The sequence below is a fragment of the Microtus pennsylvanicus genome, chromosome 8, assembly GCF_037038515.1.
Source record: "Microtus pennsylvanicus isolate mMicPen1 chromosome 8, mMicPen1.hap1, whole genome shotgun sequence".
Taxonomy (NCBI): Eukaryota; Metazoa; Chordata; class Mammalia; order Rodentia; family Cricetidae; genus Microtus; species Microtus pennsylvanicus.
Genome location: NC_134586.1, coordinates 20,625,484 through 20,641,322, shown reverse-complemented (window position 1 = coordinate 20,641,322; position 15,839 = coordinate 20,625,484). Strand labels below are relative to the sequence as shown.

General features: G+C 54.2%; 1 protein-coding gene across 6 annotated transcripts in view; it reads right to left on the bottom strand.

The window, feature by feature from the left end:
- Positions 1-4,077: 4,077 nt before the first annotated feature.
- Positions 4,078-15,839, bottom strand: part of Tspan9 (tetraspanin 9) — a 182,524-nt gene continuing 170,762 nt past the window's right edge. For all 6 annotated transcript variants that reach the window (XM_075982671.1, XM_075982672.1, XM_075982673.1 and 3 more), the window contains 6 exons: positions 7,381-7,572; positions 7,034-7,108; positions 6,682-6,783; positions 5,932-6,063; positions 5,458-5,541; positions 4,078-4,690 (listed from right to left, as the gene is read on the bottom strand). In XM_075982671.1, the coding sequence (XP_075838786.1) occupies positions 4,619-4,690; positions 5,458-5,541; positions 5,932-6,063; positions 6,682-6,783; positions 7,034-7,108; positions 7,381-7,572 (657 nt within the window). In that variant the 3' untranslated portion in view covers positions 4,078-4,618. The remainder of the gene's footprint in view (positions 4,691-5,457; positions 5,542-5,931; positions 6,064-6,681; positions 6,784-7,033; positions 7,109-7,380; positions 7,573-15,839) is intronic.

Below are 15,839 nucleotides of genomic sequence, written 5' to 3'. Positions count from 1 at the left end.
TAAATTTAAGTCATAAGAGCTAGTTTGTAATAAGCCTGAGAAATAGGCCAACCAGTTTATTATTAATATAAGCCTGCTTGTTTATTTGGGACTGAATCACTGTAAGACTGGTTGGGACAGAAACTTCTGTCTACGTGCCAGCCCTGTTTAGCTATTGCTCCTGAGATGACCTTCTTTGCCTTCACTGAGCACTGATGGGAGGCTGCTCTTCCACATCACAGGCTAATGGGGGACTAGTCAAGGGGTCCCCAGAGAGTTACAGTGACCACTACCTATGAACTGGCCTGGCAGATACCGGCAAGTGTGGCCACACCCTGGGGGCAGGTGTGAGAGCAAATGGATAGATGAGAAGGGGCCTCCTTGCTAATTCCTGTGACCCAACTGACCCTCAACAGTTGAGAGGTCGTCTGTCTCCTTGCTCTAGATAGGTCTGGGGAGGGTCACAGGAAGCAATTCTAGCTGGACCGTGGGCTTTATCCAAAACTGGACACATTGAAAGCAAGCTACCACAGGCTGATGCTTTGGGACAATCTGGTGTCAACCTGGCCATGCCCTTGAGGGAGGAAGACACAGCTACACATCTGGAGGTGTTTGGAGCTGCCCCACCCCATCTCAGTTTCTAGACTCCTGCACTTGTTTATCCCATTGCTACACGCCCATCTCAGCCTCTCCTGCGCATGCTCATTCCATCTCTGCCACCTCACGGGCGATAATGGCACCCAGTGACCCAGGGCGAAGAGAACCCTGGGCTTCCCTCATCTGCATTTCCTCACTGTAACAGTCTAAGAAAGGCCCAGAAGCCAGAACCCAATTGCCACAGCAGGAGACTCCCACACCAGGAAAGCACTGAGAGCACAGGATTGGTTGACATTCCAGCCAGTCATGTTATGCGTCTGTCTCCCCCATGCCCATCCTCACAGACCCTTGCTTCTAGGTTTTCTTGGAGGCTATCTGCTGCTACCAGGAAAAATGCTGCCTGGGCCAAATGACATCAAGAGGTCCCCAGACACCAGGCTCAAAGGAACCTTCAGGAGCAACAGAGGGATTGGGACAAGGGTGGACCTAACCTGATAGCCTTCCCCTACAGGAGTAAGGACCTGTTTCTCATTCCTCCCAGGTCTGAGCACAGGACCAGCCAACTGTGGGTGACCAGTCACTGTGGTGGAACGACATCCTCTCAGGCAGAAGGCTTGAGTCACTGGAAACCCCTGATCAGTTCTGTATCAGTCTCCAGACAGGTGTGTGCAGGTGTGTGTGTGTGTGTGCGTGTGTGCGTGTGTGCGTGCGCGCGCGTGCGCGCGCGCTAGGCTTCTCCAGGCCTCCACAGAGGGACAGAGATCCATTCACCCCAGCAAATCTGAAACCCAGGCTGAAAGAAAAGAGACGAGGTCCTCTTACAGGGGACTGACTGGGGTTCCTCTGGGTCCCTCCATCAACAGCTACATGAAACATGTCCTGGTCATGGCTCAGGAAGAAAACACATACCACTGAGAGACAGTCTGTTTGTGCTTTTGACACATTATCGGTTTTTATTTAAAAACATGCTAAAAACATGGTGTTCATTAAAGCAGGACCTGGGATGGAGGAAATGCAGACAAGGCATTGCAAGCAGAAAGTGCATTCGAAACCAACCAGCGTGCACTCCCGGCTCTCTGGCCACCCAGGGACAGCAAGGCAAGTGGAGGCCCAAAGGCCTGACTCCTCAGGATGCCCACTGAGGGAGAAGAGGCCAGGACGCTGCCATCACGGAGGAGGGAAGGGAAATGAGAGAACAGGAACATGAGAGGGGTCACCAGACCAAGGGGCTGAGGGGCAAAGGAGAGACCCCCAGCCCCTGGCACCCAGCTCCCCGTCCTGTGCCATGTCCCTGCTGATTAGCACCTCCACCGGTGGGTGGGCAGGGAGCCAGAGAGGAGGGGACCACAATTCCATCCACTTGAAGAGCCACTTCATGGAGGCCTGGCCACTCATTTCTAAGTCAGGCCAGAACATGTGCAAGGGGAGAGCCGAGGCGCTGGCCCAGGCTGGCGGGGGGAGGGAGGGGGGATAGGATGACATTGTTCCAGCTCAGAGAGTACAGCCGCACAGGAGCCGTGCACCCTGACACCTGACAGTCACCTGAGAGCAGTTTCCAGACCCTGCCCACTGAGCCCCTCTACCAGTTGGCGTTGGAGAAATGCCACAGCTACGTCAAGTCAAGCGCTTCTGTGAAGTCACCTACAAACCGAGAGGACTTTCTGAGGCAGGTCTGCAGATTCCTGGAGTGGGGCCTCGAGGAAACTGCTCAAGGGAAGCACGGGTGAGGAGGCTCTCATGGCGGGTTCGTCCTCAGTGAGCTCACGGCCAAGAGGATCAGAGAAGAGCTGAGCCACCTCCCCTGGCCTCACTTGCTGTGGCCATTTAGTGTATGGGGGCCATTCCCCGAGACAAGCAAGGGGTTCAGAACACCCACCCTGTGAGCATGGAGCCCTCTGCCCCATGTAGACACACACAGCTAACAAAAGAAGGCGGTTTGGGACATGTGATCTGGCTCTGCTGGACAGACAATTGAGGTGAGCTGGTGAGGGTGGGGGATGTCGGCTGCAGCTCTGGGGACCAGCACCACCCTGAAGCACTCTAGAGACATGAGGTGGCAGGGAGGCCAAATGCTTTCCCGTGTACTGGGAGATGTACTGTTGATGATAACGGGAGTTAGAAATCCCATTTATAGGTATAAACAAACCCAGCACTCCACCCACACTAACTCATTATGTAGCAGGTACCACTTTTTTTCCTGGTTGTTTAATGGGTCTACCTGAACTCTGTATTTTGGGGTTCCCAGGGAGGTGTCTGTCATTCCCCTAACAACACAATTCCATCTCCTGGAACCGGCGGCCTCTCTGTCCAATTTGCTTAGAGCTCCCTACTATCCTCTCACCCCCAAAACTTCAATCTTGAACACACTGAAAGTTCCACATCCCTGGTCCTGCCTTGCCTGTTATTCAAGGTAGTCAGAGGGGTTATAGGTTGGCTGAGCGGTCTGGCTAAGTGGTGGAAGACCTGGCTCGGTGGGAAACAGTGGTAAGGAGTCAAATGGCTTGAGAAAAGCAGCTGCCACATGACACCTGGAGAGTGGACTCTGGATTCCAGATGGCTGTTGGGCCAGTCCCCCAGTCTTGCCTTTACTGTGTTCACAGAAGGGGACACTGGGCATCAGTGCTGGCAGGGCTGCTGGGAGTACACCCTGCCTCCATCTCCTATGCCCAGCAAGGGGCATCCAGATCGAGGGCCTTCTCTCCCCGGGCCTGCTGTGGCAATGTGAGCCCGGCTTCTCAGATTTTCTGTATCTTGTCTCATTGAGGTTACATGGGATGCGATGCCTGCCACCCAATGGGGACAGACATGGATCCTAATGAGAGAGGGTCCTGAGACCCCTGTGGCCCTACCCCTCAGCAGGGCAGTCAGCAACTGAGTGAGTCTGGTGGGGCTGGCCAGAGATGCCAACTCTTCCTCTCCTCCTGACAGTCCTGAGACTCTGTTTCAGTCTGGGCAGCTGGACATGTCTGCTTCCACTGTTCAGAACAGGGTGCGCAGAGTGCGGTCTGAACCAAAGGACTCGATAGCAGGAATGTGCGAGAGTGACCATGTGGGATGCAGGATGTGAGGGGTCAGGAGGGACATCAGCAGAGGGCTGAGGGAAGAGAAAGGAAATGCCACAAACTGTTCTGACTGCCGCCCCCCCCCAGCAAAGCATTTCATTACTCCCCGTCCTGAGCATCCCCTCCTGACATGGCCTCCCTAGCTCAGGTACCACCCCTGTCACCCCTGAGTAGGATGCCTCACCATGCTTTATATCACACCTGCCCCTTCCGGCCCTATCCGTGGTCGCCAGGCCTGGCCGGGCCCCATAGCACGGCTGCACCCTCTCCCTCCAGGTGAGTTTTGGGGGGAAAGCCTGGCTATCCTCACCTTAGAGTCTCATGAGTGTTGCACAGTGGTGTGTCCTCACTGAAAGCAGATGGGGTCCTTTCTTCCTACCCATCCCCACGCACAGGAAAAGGAAACTCAAACCGTTATGGAAATCAACACAGTAAAAAGTTATAAATCAGGAAGCTAACCCTATACTTATCTGAGAGATAATATTCCTGAATAATCGTAATCAGAGTAAAATAAAAAAAGTTACACTATAGTATAAAAACCCAGGCAGGGTGCTCCAGGGAGCCTGACCCGGTGGCGCCACGCTGCACCCTGGCTGTCTCTCTGGCTGGGCAGCCATGGACGGCCGTAGCCTTGGTGGGGCAGACTCTCCATCCCACACAGGGACAAGTGTCAGTGTGAGGAAGGGCGGAAGCGGCAACCCATCAACGCAAGGGCCTCCTCCTTGATCCCCTGCCCACCCTGGCGTCTTTGGCAAATCTGCAGGTGCAAAAGTCCAGGCGCCCAAGCCCTGAGGTCTCTGCATGATGCCTCCTCTCTGGGTCTCTGCCCTCCAAGAGGTCCAAGGCCAAGGATGTGGGCAGGGGAGAGCAGGCTGGCAGGTGGGGCAGGGTGGCCATCGGAGGGCAGACAGGAGACACAGACTCAGGTCCTCTCCCCTCGCACGTACAATGTCCGGGTGGGGCCAGGCGCTGCCAAATGCTCAGGCGTCATACTTTTTACCCGTCCGGTGGATGTGTTGGAATAGAGTCATGGAGAAGGCCATTCCCAGGATCTGAAAGACAAGGAGAGGACTTTAAAGGGATGCCCTTGTGTCTGGGGTCAGACTTCAGTTCCACCAGCTCGGGACTGCTCTGAAGAACCTAATGTAAAAATGTGCACAACACAGTGGGCCAGGAAACAGAGAAAACATGGTGTAGGAGATCACCCTGGGAACCCAGCCTGGAACTGCACATAGGCGGATGTAGTTCAGTCCCTTGGAGCCGCACGTGCATAAGACCTGGATCCCCAGCACCTCACATGCTAACATCTCGGAGGCCTAGGGAGAAGGCAGAGGGGTAAGAGGGGCTGAGGTGGGAAGCAAAAGGAGTCATTAACACTCTTGCCAGCACTTTCTGTTTGGGGCTGGATTTCTTTGGCTGAAAATGTCTTCAACAACATTAAATCTCATTTATGCTCCTCAACCAGAATCCTGAAAACTGGTGGAGTCACAGATGTGCAGGCAGAGGTCACTGGTGGCTTCACCCAAGGTGCCACATGTCTCATGTACGAAGCCGGTGACCCAGGGACACTGCAGATCTTTGGCTCTCATGGAGAGCATGTCGAATGACCCTGGCTCCAATATCTAGTCCAGGGCCCCCACTTAGCCCTGAATACCACCTTGCTCAGTGCCTGCGACCTCGCTCAGAGCTCTGCATCATGGCAGGGGCTTCCCTGCAGGGCCTGGACACCGCACGCCTCACACACTAGGCTGTGTAAACACCAGGTCACCCCTGCTCGGCTCTCATCTTGCTCAGGCTGGGGTCCCTCGTGTCCCCTCACCTGCATGATGAGGATGCACATCCCCACGGTGCCCAGAACGTGCTTGTTGTCATCGAACCACAGCTTCACCTTCTCATAGCAGCCCTGGGGAGGGAACCACGGGTTAAGGTCCTGGCGCAACGCTGAGTGCTGAGTTCCCAGTGGCCTAGCCCTGTCCTTTATAGGTCCATCTGTACTCTTAACTCCAGTACCTTACCACACCCACTCCAGTATCCACTTCCAACACCCAGGCTCCACCTGCAAAACCCAGCTGCATAGCCTCAGCCCCTAATCCTTCACCTTCTGACTCCCAACTGTACACACACACACACACACACACACACACACACACACACACACAGCCACTGGCCTCACTCCAGTGTACCCCTCTCCTCAGCCCATAGTGAACTAATTCCTGTCATTCCTGCAGCCAGGCACATCCAGTACACAGGCTTCTGGGATCCCTGAGCCTGAGGCACTGCTCTCCAGCCTCACCGTTCTCCACAAGGGGGTGGTGGTGTTGCGCCCACAACCCTGGGAGTTCTCCATGCAGCAGCGGTCAGGAACTATGTTCTCTCCCAGCACTGGATACCAGTCTGTGTAGTCAGTGACTCCACAACACCGCATCTGTGGGGAGGGAGGGAGGCCAGGCATGACACTGCTGTCCCCATCCACCCAGGCTTTCTTCTCTCAGGCCAGCCCCACCAAACAGCCACCCAAGAACAGGAATGAGAAAAAGAGTGTCTTCTTGTCCTCTTTTTGAGCTGCAGCAAGGCCCCTAGACCATCAAGGGTGGGGTGGGGCAGGTGCAAGGCTGCTGTTCCTCCTGGCTGGGCACGATGTGGGACAGGAGACTTGCTCACCAGCACTTTAAACTCTTTCTTCTGTGGCATGGACCCTCCCAAGCTGACTGCCAGTCTACCCACCCGCCATTCCCTTCTAGGGTCTAGGTGGGGTACTCATCGGGGAACAGAGTCTTGTACTCCTCTCAATATCAGAGCCCATCTCCTGAGCAAACATGGCCTTGCGACTTCTGTCATTCATCACGAAGTTAACCACTCACTACGGTTCCTTAGACCTATTCACTCCTGTGTCCAGGTCATATCACCTCCTGTACTCGCCTCCTCATCCCTCCCTAGTACTATTCCATGGTACTCTCTGACGCCCCAGTGGGCGTGGTTCCCCCAACAGTCCGGGTACCCATGGCTTGCCCCGTCCCACGCCACACAGAGAGCCGAGCCGCACCTCGGCCTGGATGATATTCCAGGCGTTCTTGAGCCCCACGTTGTTCTCAGTGTTGTACAGCAGCAGCCCTTCCTTCAGGTCCTGCTTGGCATTCTCGTTTACCTGGCAGATCGGGGCAACACCACAGGTTGGCTGGGACCAGGAGACTGGCTCCCCCAACACCCACAGCCCATCCCAGGGCAGCTGGAAATGGTGGAGTAGTGTCTCTAGATGGGGAGGGAGTGTCTAGAGCGGCCCCCCCGGGCCTCCTGAAGAGCACTCTGCAGGTTCCACTAGCCAGTGTCCTCCCCTCCTCCGCCTGCTCTATCCCCAGGGCTGTGTGACCCACATGGCTCCTCCTCTGCAGGTTTACCTTGTCCATGTAGACAAAGAAGAGGATGAGCAGGATCAGCTCTGCCAGGAGGATGCTGAGCAGCACAATGAAAAACTGGAAAGAGAAGTCCAAACATGGACGGGTTCAGGATAGCGGCAATGGCCAGTGGTGGCTGCTAACAGAGAAGGGAGGGGAGACAGGGGACGGGCAGGGTTCCCGTGTCTGAGAGGGTTCACCTACTCCTAAGCAAACCCGGACAGATCACATGTCAAAAAGTGAGAGGGACAGCTAGGGCTAGGGACAAAACATTATAGAAGCAATTTCCACAGACTTAGGTCAGGGAGTCCCACCAAGGAAGCAATGAAGGGACATGGGGTCCAACTTACACTGAGGAGCAAACACTTGTTTTCCTTGATGGCCCCAAGGCAGCCCAGGAAGCCTGTCACCATGACAATGGTGCCTATGGCGATGACAAGGTTGGCTGCAGACAGCGAGGGGAAGCTGGGGGAGAAGGTGGCAAAGTTGCCTTGGGACACGGAGAGCCAGATGCCCACTCCAAGCAGTCCGCAGCCACAGAGCTGGAGAGAGAAGGAACCAGTTAGACCAGCATTGCTCTTGCATTCATCTCCCAGAACCCCCAAACCCCCACCCCCCATGAGATAAAGAAAGATTATAAAAAGGCAGGTGCTGTCACAGACCCAAAGCCCATGACACACCCCCTTGCCACCCCACGCCTCGGTTTCCTCTTCGGCAAATGGGATGAGGCGACTTCATAAACCTCTTGAGGTCTCTCTGGAGATCAAGTGAAATGGGATAAAGGGGAAAACAGAAAAATACACAACTGTGCAACTCAGGTTACTCCACTGGACAGAGAAGACCCCATGCTCAGAACGGAGGCTGGGGTAGGGGTGTGACCGGGGAAGGAAGGGCTGGTCTGTGGGAGTGAACCCAGGGCACTGGCTCTTAGAGCCAAGACTTCAGTGGGTATTTCCCACTACTCTGAACAGAAGGGCCGCATACCCACTGATCTCGGAAGTCTGAAAAGCAAGTTCATGGGTAAAATAAAAAGGTATGCATGGCTGGGTGAGGGGCAGGACACAGGAGTCCACACTGTCTACCTGTGTTGGTCAATCTGCACTGTCATCTTGGGGGGAGCCACCGTGGAAACACACTCTGGGTGTGTCTCTGAGGGTGTTTCCAGAAAGCCTTAGCTGAGGTGGGAAGGCCCACCCTGAATGTGGACAGCACCATCCCCGAGGTTAATAAACAGAGAAAGGGGCAGGGCACCAGCGTCCTTCTCTCTCTGCTCCCTGACTTCAGGGCCCAATGTGATCAGCTGCCTCGAAGCTCCCACTGCCACGCCTTCCCTACTTCAGTGGCTGTACCCTCAACCTGCGAGCCATGAGAAAACCCCACAGTGGCTTTTGTCGGGAATTTTCTCAAAGCAAGAGGTCGACACACCTCACCAACCCCTGAACTAAGCCGACTGTGTGCATGAGGGCCTGTAAGCTGACCCTCTTTACCAGCACCCACGGAGCTGTGACTAAAGCCAGCCGCTCCCCAGCTGCAAACCTCCACACCTGCACTGTTTGGTGCTCCGTTTAACAGACACTCTTCGCTCCCGCTGAACTCCAGGAAAGTGTGCTGAGTGTGAGGGGTCAATCCCTCAGTCAGCCAATATTTACTGAGTGCCTACAGAACAGTGCCCCCTCCTAGAAAAGCTCCAGTCACGTTAGAGACGGCCTTCCAGGGGCCTCCATTGTGAGCAATAAGAACGCAGTCTCTACCGTCTATACAGTGGTGCCAAATAGCAGCTACAGGTGTTTAAAAGAGGCGATAACTGTCCTGGTCAGAGATACCAGTTGGAGGGAGCAGTCACCAAAGGCTGGGTGGGTGTGAAGCAGGCGGAAGACAAGAATTTTCCACACAGAGCGAAAGGGTGAAATGGCAAGGCTTGACAGGCTTGGGTGTGAACCTGCCTGCCCCGCCTGGTGACTTCACAATCTTCAGGGGTGCAGATGGCTTCCCACCGACTAACGCGAAGGCTATGGTTGGTTGGCGACCTGACAACATCAAGAATTAACTAAAACTCAAGAGGCTGGGCACACCTGTGAGGGGTTTTCCTTGACGGAATTATTTGAAGTGGGAAGACTCACTCTCAATCCGAATCTTTTGAGGTAGGAAGATCAACCTTAAATCCAGGCCGTACCTTCTGGTGGCAGCTATATAGCTTCTGTTTAGCTATATAAAGGACATGGAAGAAAGGGGCACCTGCCCTTTGCCTGCCCTCACTCTTGCTGACCAGTCCACTCCTTCACTGATATGAAAGCCTACTTCTTCAGGATTCCGGTGTGTACTAAACACACCCGGCCTCATGGACTGAACAACTACTGGATTCTTGGATTTTCCATGGGGTGAAAGCCATTGTTGGAAGAGCTGGACCATGGCCTATAAACCACTCCAGTAAATCTCGTCTGTGTGTGTGTGTGTGTGTGTGTGTGTGTTCTACAGGTTCTGCTTCTCTAAAGAACCCTGACTAACATAGCTAACAAATGCGCAGCACTGTTTGCTGAAAGGCTCTTCCTGAGCAGCACTGGATGCTGGGACTGTGCTGATGGCCTGGCTCTCTAAAGAGTACAGCTCCCGCTCTCCGGCTGCTCACTGTGGGGAAGGAACGCACACAGGCAATCAGACAATGCAATCCACGCTCAGGCCCTCAAGGTGAGGGGAAAGGGCATTGGCTTCTAAGGAGCTGCGTTTCCTTCACTTGTGCAGCCCACAGACTCTGAGCACATGGTTATCCAATGTCAGGCCAAGGAGAAAGTGGAGAAAGCCATGAACTGTCCCAGCCGATGCCTGGATAGATAGAAAAGAGATTCTTGTGGGCGTGCACACACACACGCACACACACACACACACACACACACACACACACGGGCAGGGCAAGCACAGATAAAAAGATGGAGTATACCATATAAATAAGGATAAAAGAGTGTTCAGAAAAAGGATAGATCAAGTTAAAAGGCCTCAAGTTAGGACCAAGCCTGTCTGCCAAGGAGGGTAAGCGGCTATGTAGCTGCCACAAAATGACTACAGTGACATGTAGCATAAGATAAAAGAGCCAGTGCCGCCAGGGGACAGACGGAACAGGACCTGGAGGGCAGGAAAATGCGGATGTTCTGCCCCAGGGCTGAGCATGACAGTCATCATAGACACTGTTCCCAGAAGAGGCCACTAGGGCAAGAGACAGCCAGCACATGCAGGGACCACTGCAAAGGCTTGGGGAGAGCTGGTGACCACACATCGGGCGACCACGCAGGAGCAATGAGACATGGTCCAATGGGAGACAGGCAGTGTTGAAAATGAGCTGGGCTTGAGGACTGAAGAGAATTCTAATAAACAGGAAAACAGAAAGGTGGCCCCTAATGATGTACACGCACATACACGTGTACACACACACACACACACACACACACACACACACACAATTACTAAGCCACAGATTATTCAAGGATATGTAGGGGACCAGAGTTAGGTCACATAATGACTTTTGCATGAGAATGACATCAAGTGAGACATAGGTCAAATATCCTAGGATTCCGGCCTTGACAGGTCCAGAGCCACCACTACCTCAAAGCCTTATAGAAAGGGTGTGTGCCAATGCCCTCTGTGACCACTAGGTGGTGCTCCTGTCTGTTACAGAAGCTTGTTGGGTTGGCCCGCTATGCCCTAAACTTGCATCCAGCCTGTCACCCTGACTTTTTTCAATCTGGTCAGTTTTCTGTGCTGCCGTCTCAATTTTTCTTTCATTAATCATACCCTGGAAAATTCATGATTTTGAACCAAAGATTTATGGCTCTAGAAATAGGACCCTGGAATGAGTAACAGAAAGCCCTCCAGGGCAGGTATTCGTTTCAGATGGAGGAGCCTGGCCTAGGGGCTCCTGGAGCTGCAAGACGCCCCCATTACCCTGCTGCTGCAGGCCTCCCTGGTCCCTGTGCCCCAGCTCTGGGGTCCTCACGGCAGAGGTCTCTCCATCCTACTCAGTGGGAACAAGCCTGGTATGGTCACTTCCATTCTTGGAGAGCTCCTATGGTGTCCAGGAGAATTTCCCTGGGAACCCTCAGCAGTTCAGAGTCTCCGGGGGCTATGTTTCTCCCAACTGTTTCTCTGACTTCACACCCCATGTCCTTCAATATGGTCTTTAGGCTTCACAGACGTCAGTGCAGGGGCCTCCTTCTACCTGGAGGGTAAGAGCTGAACCCCACACTCAGGTGTTGTCGCACTTCCCACCTGAGACCCCACAGGGCTGAGATCTAGGCAGTCTCAGCACATCAGAGCCTGAGCCTGACTCCTGGCCAGTCTCCTCCCAAAGTCCCCATACCCATCTCCCACCACCCATCAGGCCCCACCCCTAGTTCTCAGGCAACCTGCCGCGCCACAGGGCACGCATAGCGTGACCCACGACCTCCAGGTCTCCTGCTGACATGAACATTCCACTAGTGGTGACGGGTGACCCACTCCCACCTGAGGCTCTAGGCAATAAGAAAACAAAGGGTGGGGGCCTCATCTTACAGCTAATGCCACTGAGGGAGACAGAAAGACACTGCCAGGACAGGCCCCACCCTCTGATTCAGGTGTTGCTCCTTGTTTCTGCTACTCCTTAGGAGACCTGACTGCCAAGTTAACGGGCACTAGACATCCTACCTCAGCCCTCACCCATACAAGACCCCTCTGTCCTGGCCCTGCTTTTCAATCCGCCCTATAGAAAGCTGCCTGGATCCTTTTCCAAAATGCCTCTCTCCTTACATGGGCCTATGCGCCCTTAAGATTTGTCAGTTAACTCCTTGAGAACACTGCCACTACAGAGAGCTCCCATTCTCCCCACTGACCCAGAAAAGGATGGGGAAATGGCACATACTCTCTGGGAGGCTTCAAGTTGGGGCAAAAGCAAGCCAGAGCTCAGATCTAGCAGAAGGCTGTGGGCAAGAGAGAGGAGGAACTGCAGACACAGAAACAAGGCAACCCTGGGCAGGTAGGAGGACAGGAAGACAGGAAACCAGCTCTCAAGTCAGAGTAGGGTCATGGCCAGGATGAAGCAGCAGAAGGGCATGGAACCACTCCCTTCCCCATGGTGGGAACCATTCAGGAAGCATAAGGCCACGGTGGCCTAGCCAAAGCTGGGTGCCAGAGAGCTTAGTAAGTGGCATTCGAGAAAATTCCCTTCTAAATCCAGAGGGTTGTTTCAGCTGAGATGACCGAGCTGCCATAGAGCCCAAGGCTGAAGAATCTGGGGCGAGGCAGAGTGACTCAGGGGTCAGCAGTCCCCTTGTGTAGTCCAGGCCTGGCTGGAACCTATTTCCAAGCAAGAGCAAGCCAAGGAGGCACCTAAGTTCCAAGCTTCCTCTGGAGTTCCCTCAACCAGAGCCTTTCACAAGTTTCATTTCAGGGCATCAAAGAAACCCACACAGGAAGTTAAGACAACCCCTACCCTAATGTCTGCACACAGCCCATCAAGGCTGGGATGTAGGTCTATTGTTCATGATACGTCTCCAGGGTCTAGAACAGCACCCCGACCCTGTCATGCACTGGGGCACTTCTCCAGGGCCATTTCACCTGGACCTTGCCCCACTCCTGCAGAAGGAAAGGCACAAGCCCCATAGCATAGGGGAGATGGGTCCATGGCTGTCTTAGGCATCCTCACCTCCCAGGAGCTCCACCCAGCACGTGTCTGACAGATAGACTGAGTCCTAGGCAGCACATGACCACACCAAGATAGCACTGCAAACCAATATCCATGCCATAGCTCATCTTCAGTGGGGCTCGTGCCGGTTGATCAGGCCAATACACATTTCTGCCCCTAGGTAGGATGTTTGCATGGGCATCCCATGTCTCCAGGCCCATGGCCTATTCACCTCACTCTGGGCCTTCTATCCCCATTCCGTCTGGCTCAGGGAAGATACCATCCACATCACCTCCACCTATCCCCGGCCATTCACAAGGAAAAATGTGGGCCCTCCCAGGGTGGAGGGAGGGAGGGCAGTCCAGAGTACATGCTAGCCCGCAACCCAGGCTTCTGTCGCCAAAACCACAGCTCTTTTCAGAGACTAGATTCACCACCATAGGGTCCTGAAAATGCTTAGAATGTCGAATGTTTCTTCAGCAACTGAATGGGTGAGAGAATGAGCGGGTGGGTAAATGGATGGGTGGGTAAAGGCCATAAGCTGTAACAGAAACACGCACACATATGCACACGCGCACGCGCGCGCGCGCACACACACACACACACACACACTCCCACCCAAAAAAGGATCTCCCTATGTACCCTGCCCTCTCTACTCCTAGAAGCCCCAATATCCCTCAGCAACTCCTGACCTGGTTGGGTGTGCTCTCCTGCCCCAGCCTAGCACAGCCCTGCACACCACTGGCCTTTTAAACCCATTGAGAGCCTCCTACACCTGAAGAGAGCTTCCCCAGACATGGGCTGGAGAATAGATACCAGCTGTGGCCCCGAACCATCCCCAGCCCTCCTCAACCCCTCTTAGCCAGCAGAAGACATCAGAACACAAGGGCTCACAGCTTCCCCAGTGCTCTCTATGAGCTGGGGCCAGGCCCAAGGCATAATGGCATTTAATAAATTAGCAGATATGGCAAATAAGAGACGATCAAAATTGTTTTAATTGCACAGCCTGACATACTGGCTCCTTTAGGAGTCCGCCTGGCCCCGAGAGATGCCAGCCGGCTAAGAACTTTGCAGTGGGGAGCACAGAGGATCCATGGGGTGGAAGAGGGGCTGCTACTTTGTATTGCGAGCGGCCTTCTTCCCTCCCTCTGAGGGCTCTGCCGCTCATTCATTCTCATAGCCATAAAGAGAGACAGCCGGGGCTGATGGCTGGTGTGGAGGGGAGCCGTGGAACACGCTTCCAATTCCATACCCAAGGAAAAGAAAGGACAAAGTCAGAGACTTCTGCCAAAGTCACCCAGCTGGCAGAAGGAGGGTTGGCTGTGGTGACTTGGTAGGGCCAGAGGGGAGGCAGCCATGCCAGGCCCCCGGAGCTGAGCGTTTGCCTGCAGTGCACATTCCTGTCCCCCCACATAACTCTAGGGAGGGAGTCTGTTAACTTCAGATCCCACTTCCCTGTGGCCAGCACGCATCAGTCCTCATTTCCAAGAAGCTCACCAGGAACAAGTGTGACAGGCCTTTAAATATTTGAACACGTGTACTTAGCGCTGCTCTCTCCCAGGTCTCCTCCTGGCCCAGGAAAGGGCTTTTACATCTTTCACCTCTGAGCCACCCTCTGCTGCTCATCTGTCGCTCACTGAAAGTCACCCTACCTAGGGGGAACCAGTACAGAGGCAAAGAAACCTCTGCCCTTCTCACAACCCAGCCTCAGTCCCACTGGGCTGCTGGGTAGCCGCAGCAGCTCTACCTCACGGTGAGGGTGTGTGGAATCTCAAGCTGAGCAGAACGTTTTCTTGGTCATTCTTTATTGGATGCTGTTTTTCTCACAAGCCTCCAATTTCTTCACAGCTCATAGGTGACAGGGAGATCACACCCATATTTCTAAGCCTAATTTTCCTCCAAATAAACATTGCATAAAGCACCTGAAACCCACAACCCAGTTACATGTTGATGATTTCAGTGAGGTCTGGTTCTATTCAGATGAACGTGCAGAATGCTGTGCAGGGGGCTGTGCGCCTCTGAGGCTGCTACCTCTGATTATGACCCCAGAGCATCAAGTCTCTTCAGACACCATTGCCAGCCCTTCCCCAAGCCGTCCACACCCCCATCAGTACAGAGTGAGCCCAGTTATGTTTCCGTGTCTACGTGTCTCGGCACAAACATATGGGAATGAGAATAACCCTGCCAAGGGCAATCCCACAAGGCCCAAGGACAACACCTGTCACTGCTCTGTGGGTTAAGGGCCTGGGCGGTGGTGAAAACCAGTCACCACCTCCCACCAGTGGCACCAAGCGCTTGCTGTCCTCTTGTCTCTGGGAGGATCACGGCTGGCGTTGTTGGCACGTGACTCATCTGATGGGACTCTGGGATCTGGCTCTGGCATATGGGACCAGCTCTACTCAGCACCTTGCTCTTTCCATGGGGTTGGCGGGACTCAAGAATGAGTGAACAGGGGAACCTGCAGCTACCCTGGGCTTCAAAGGGTGCATATAGATGCTGGTCCTACAGAGTGAGGGGCAAGGACTACTGACTATCCTGTGCTGTCCCAACAAAGCCCTTAAACTTAGGGCCATTCCCCCAGGAGGAAATGGCACCCATTCAGGGTGGCTGTCCTGTCACATGTTGTTCCCAAGCCCTCAACTTTCTCAGAAGTCAGTGTCTCTCCATCTGTTAGCATGGCCTGGAGTGTCCTACCTACATGGCTGGACACTATGATGGTGGGGGGGGTGCCATCCCCCACAAGGATGCTCATGCCCAGAAGTCATGAAGCTTGAGGAATGGCCCCCAGAAGGACCACAACATGATGAGTGGCTGGGAGGCCAAAGAGCCCCAGATGACACAGAGCACCTGCCGGGCCTGTGTAGGCAGAGTGATCGCTCAGCAGTCCAAAAACATTGATCCCACTGCTGCCCTTCCCACACTGGTGCACTCCGGCAGAAGCACACTTTCGTGCCAATCAAGTATGTTCCAGGCCAAGATATCTGCCTAGCCTGGTGAGCCACAGGGTGCAAATGAGGTGGGACCCAGGCAGGTGTGGGGGAGAAGGTATACCAGGGCACGACACACTTGTGACTCCAGGTTCCCAGGCTGTCACCAATCCAAGCAGTCTCAGTTGGTTCTTGACTGCAGGGGTCAGGGCTGGGTCCCCAGACTGGAAGATCC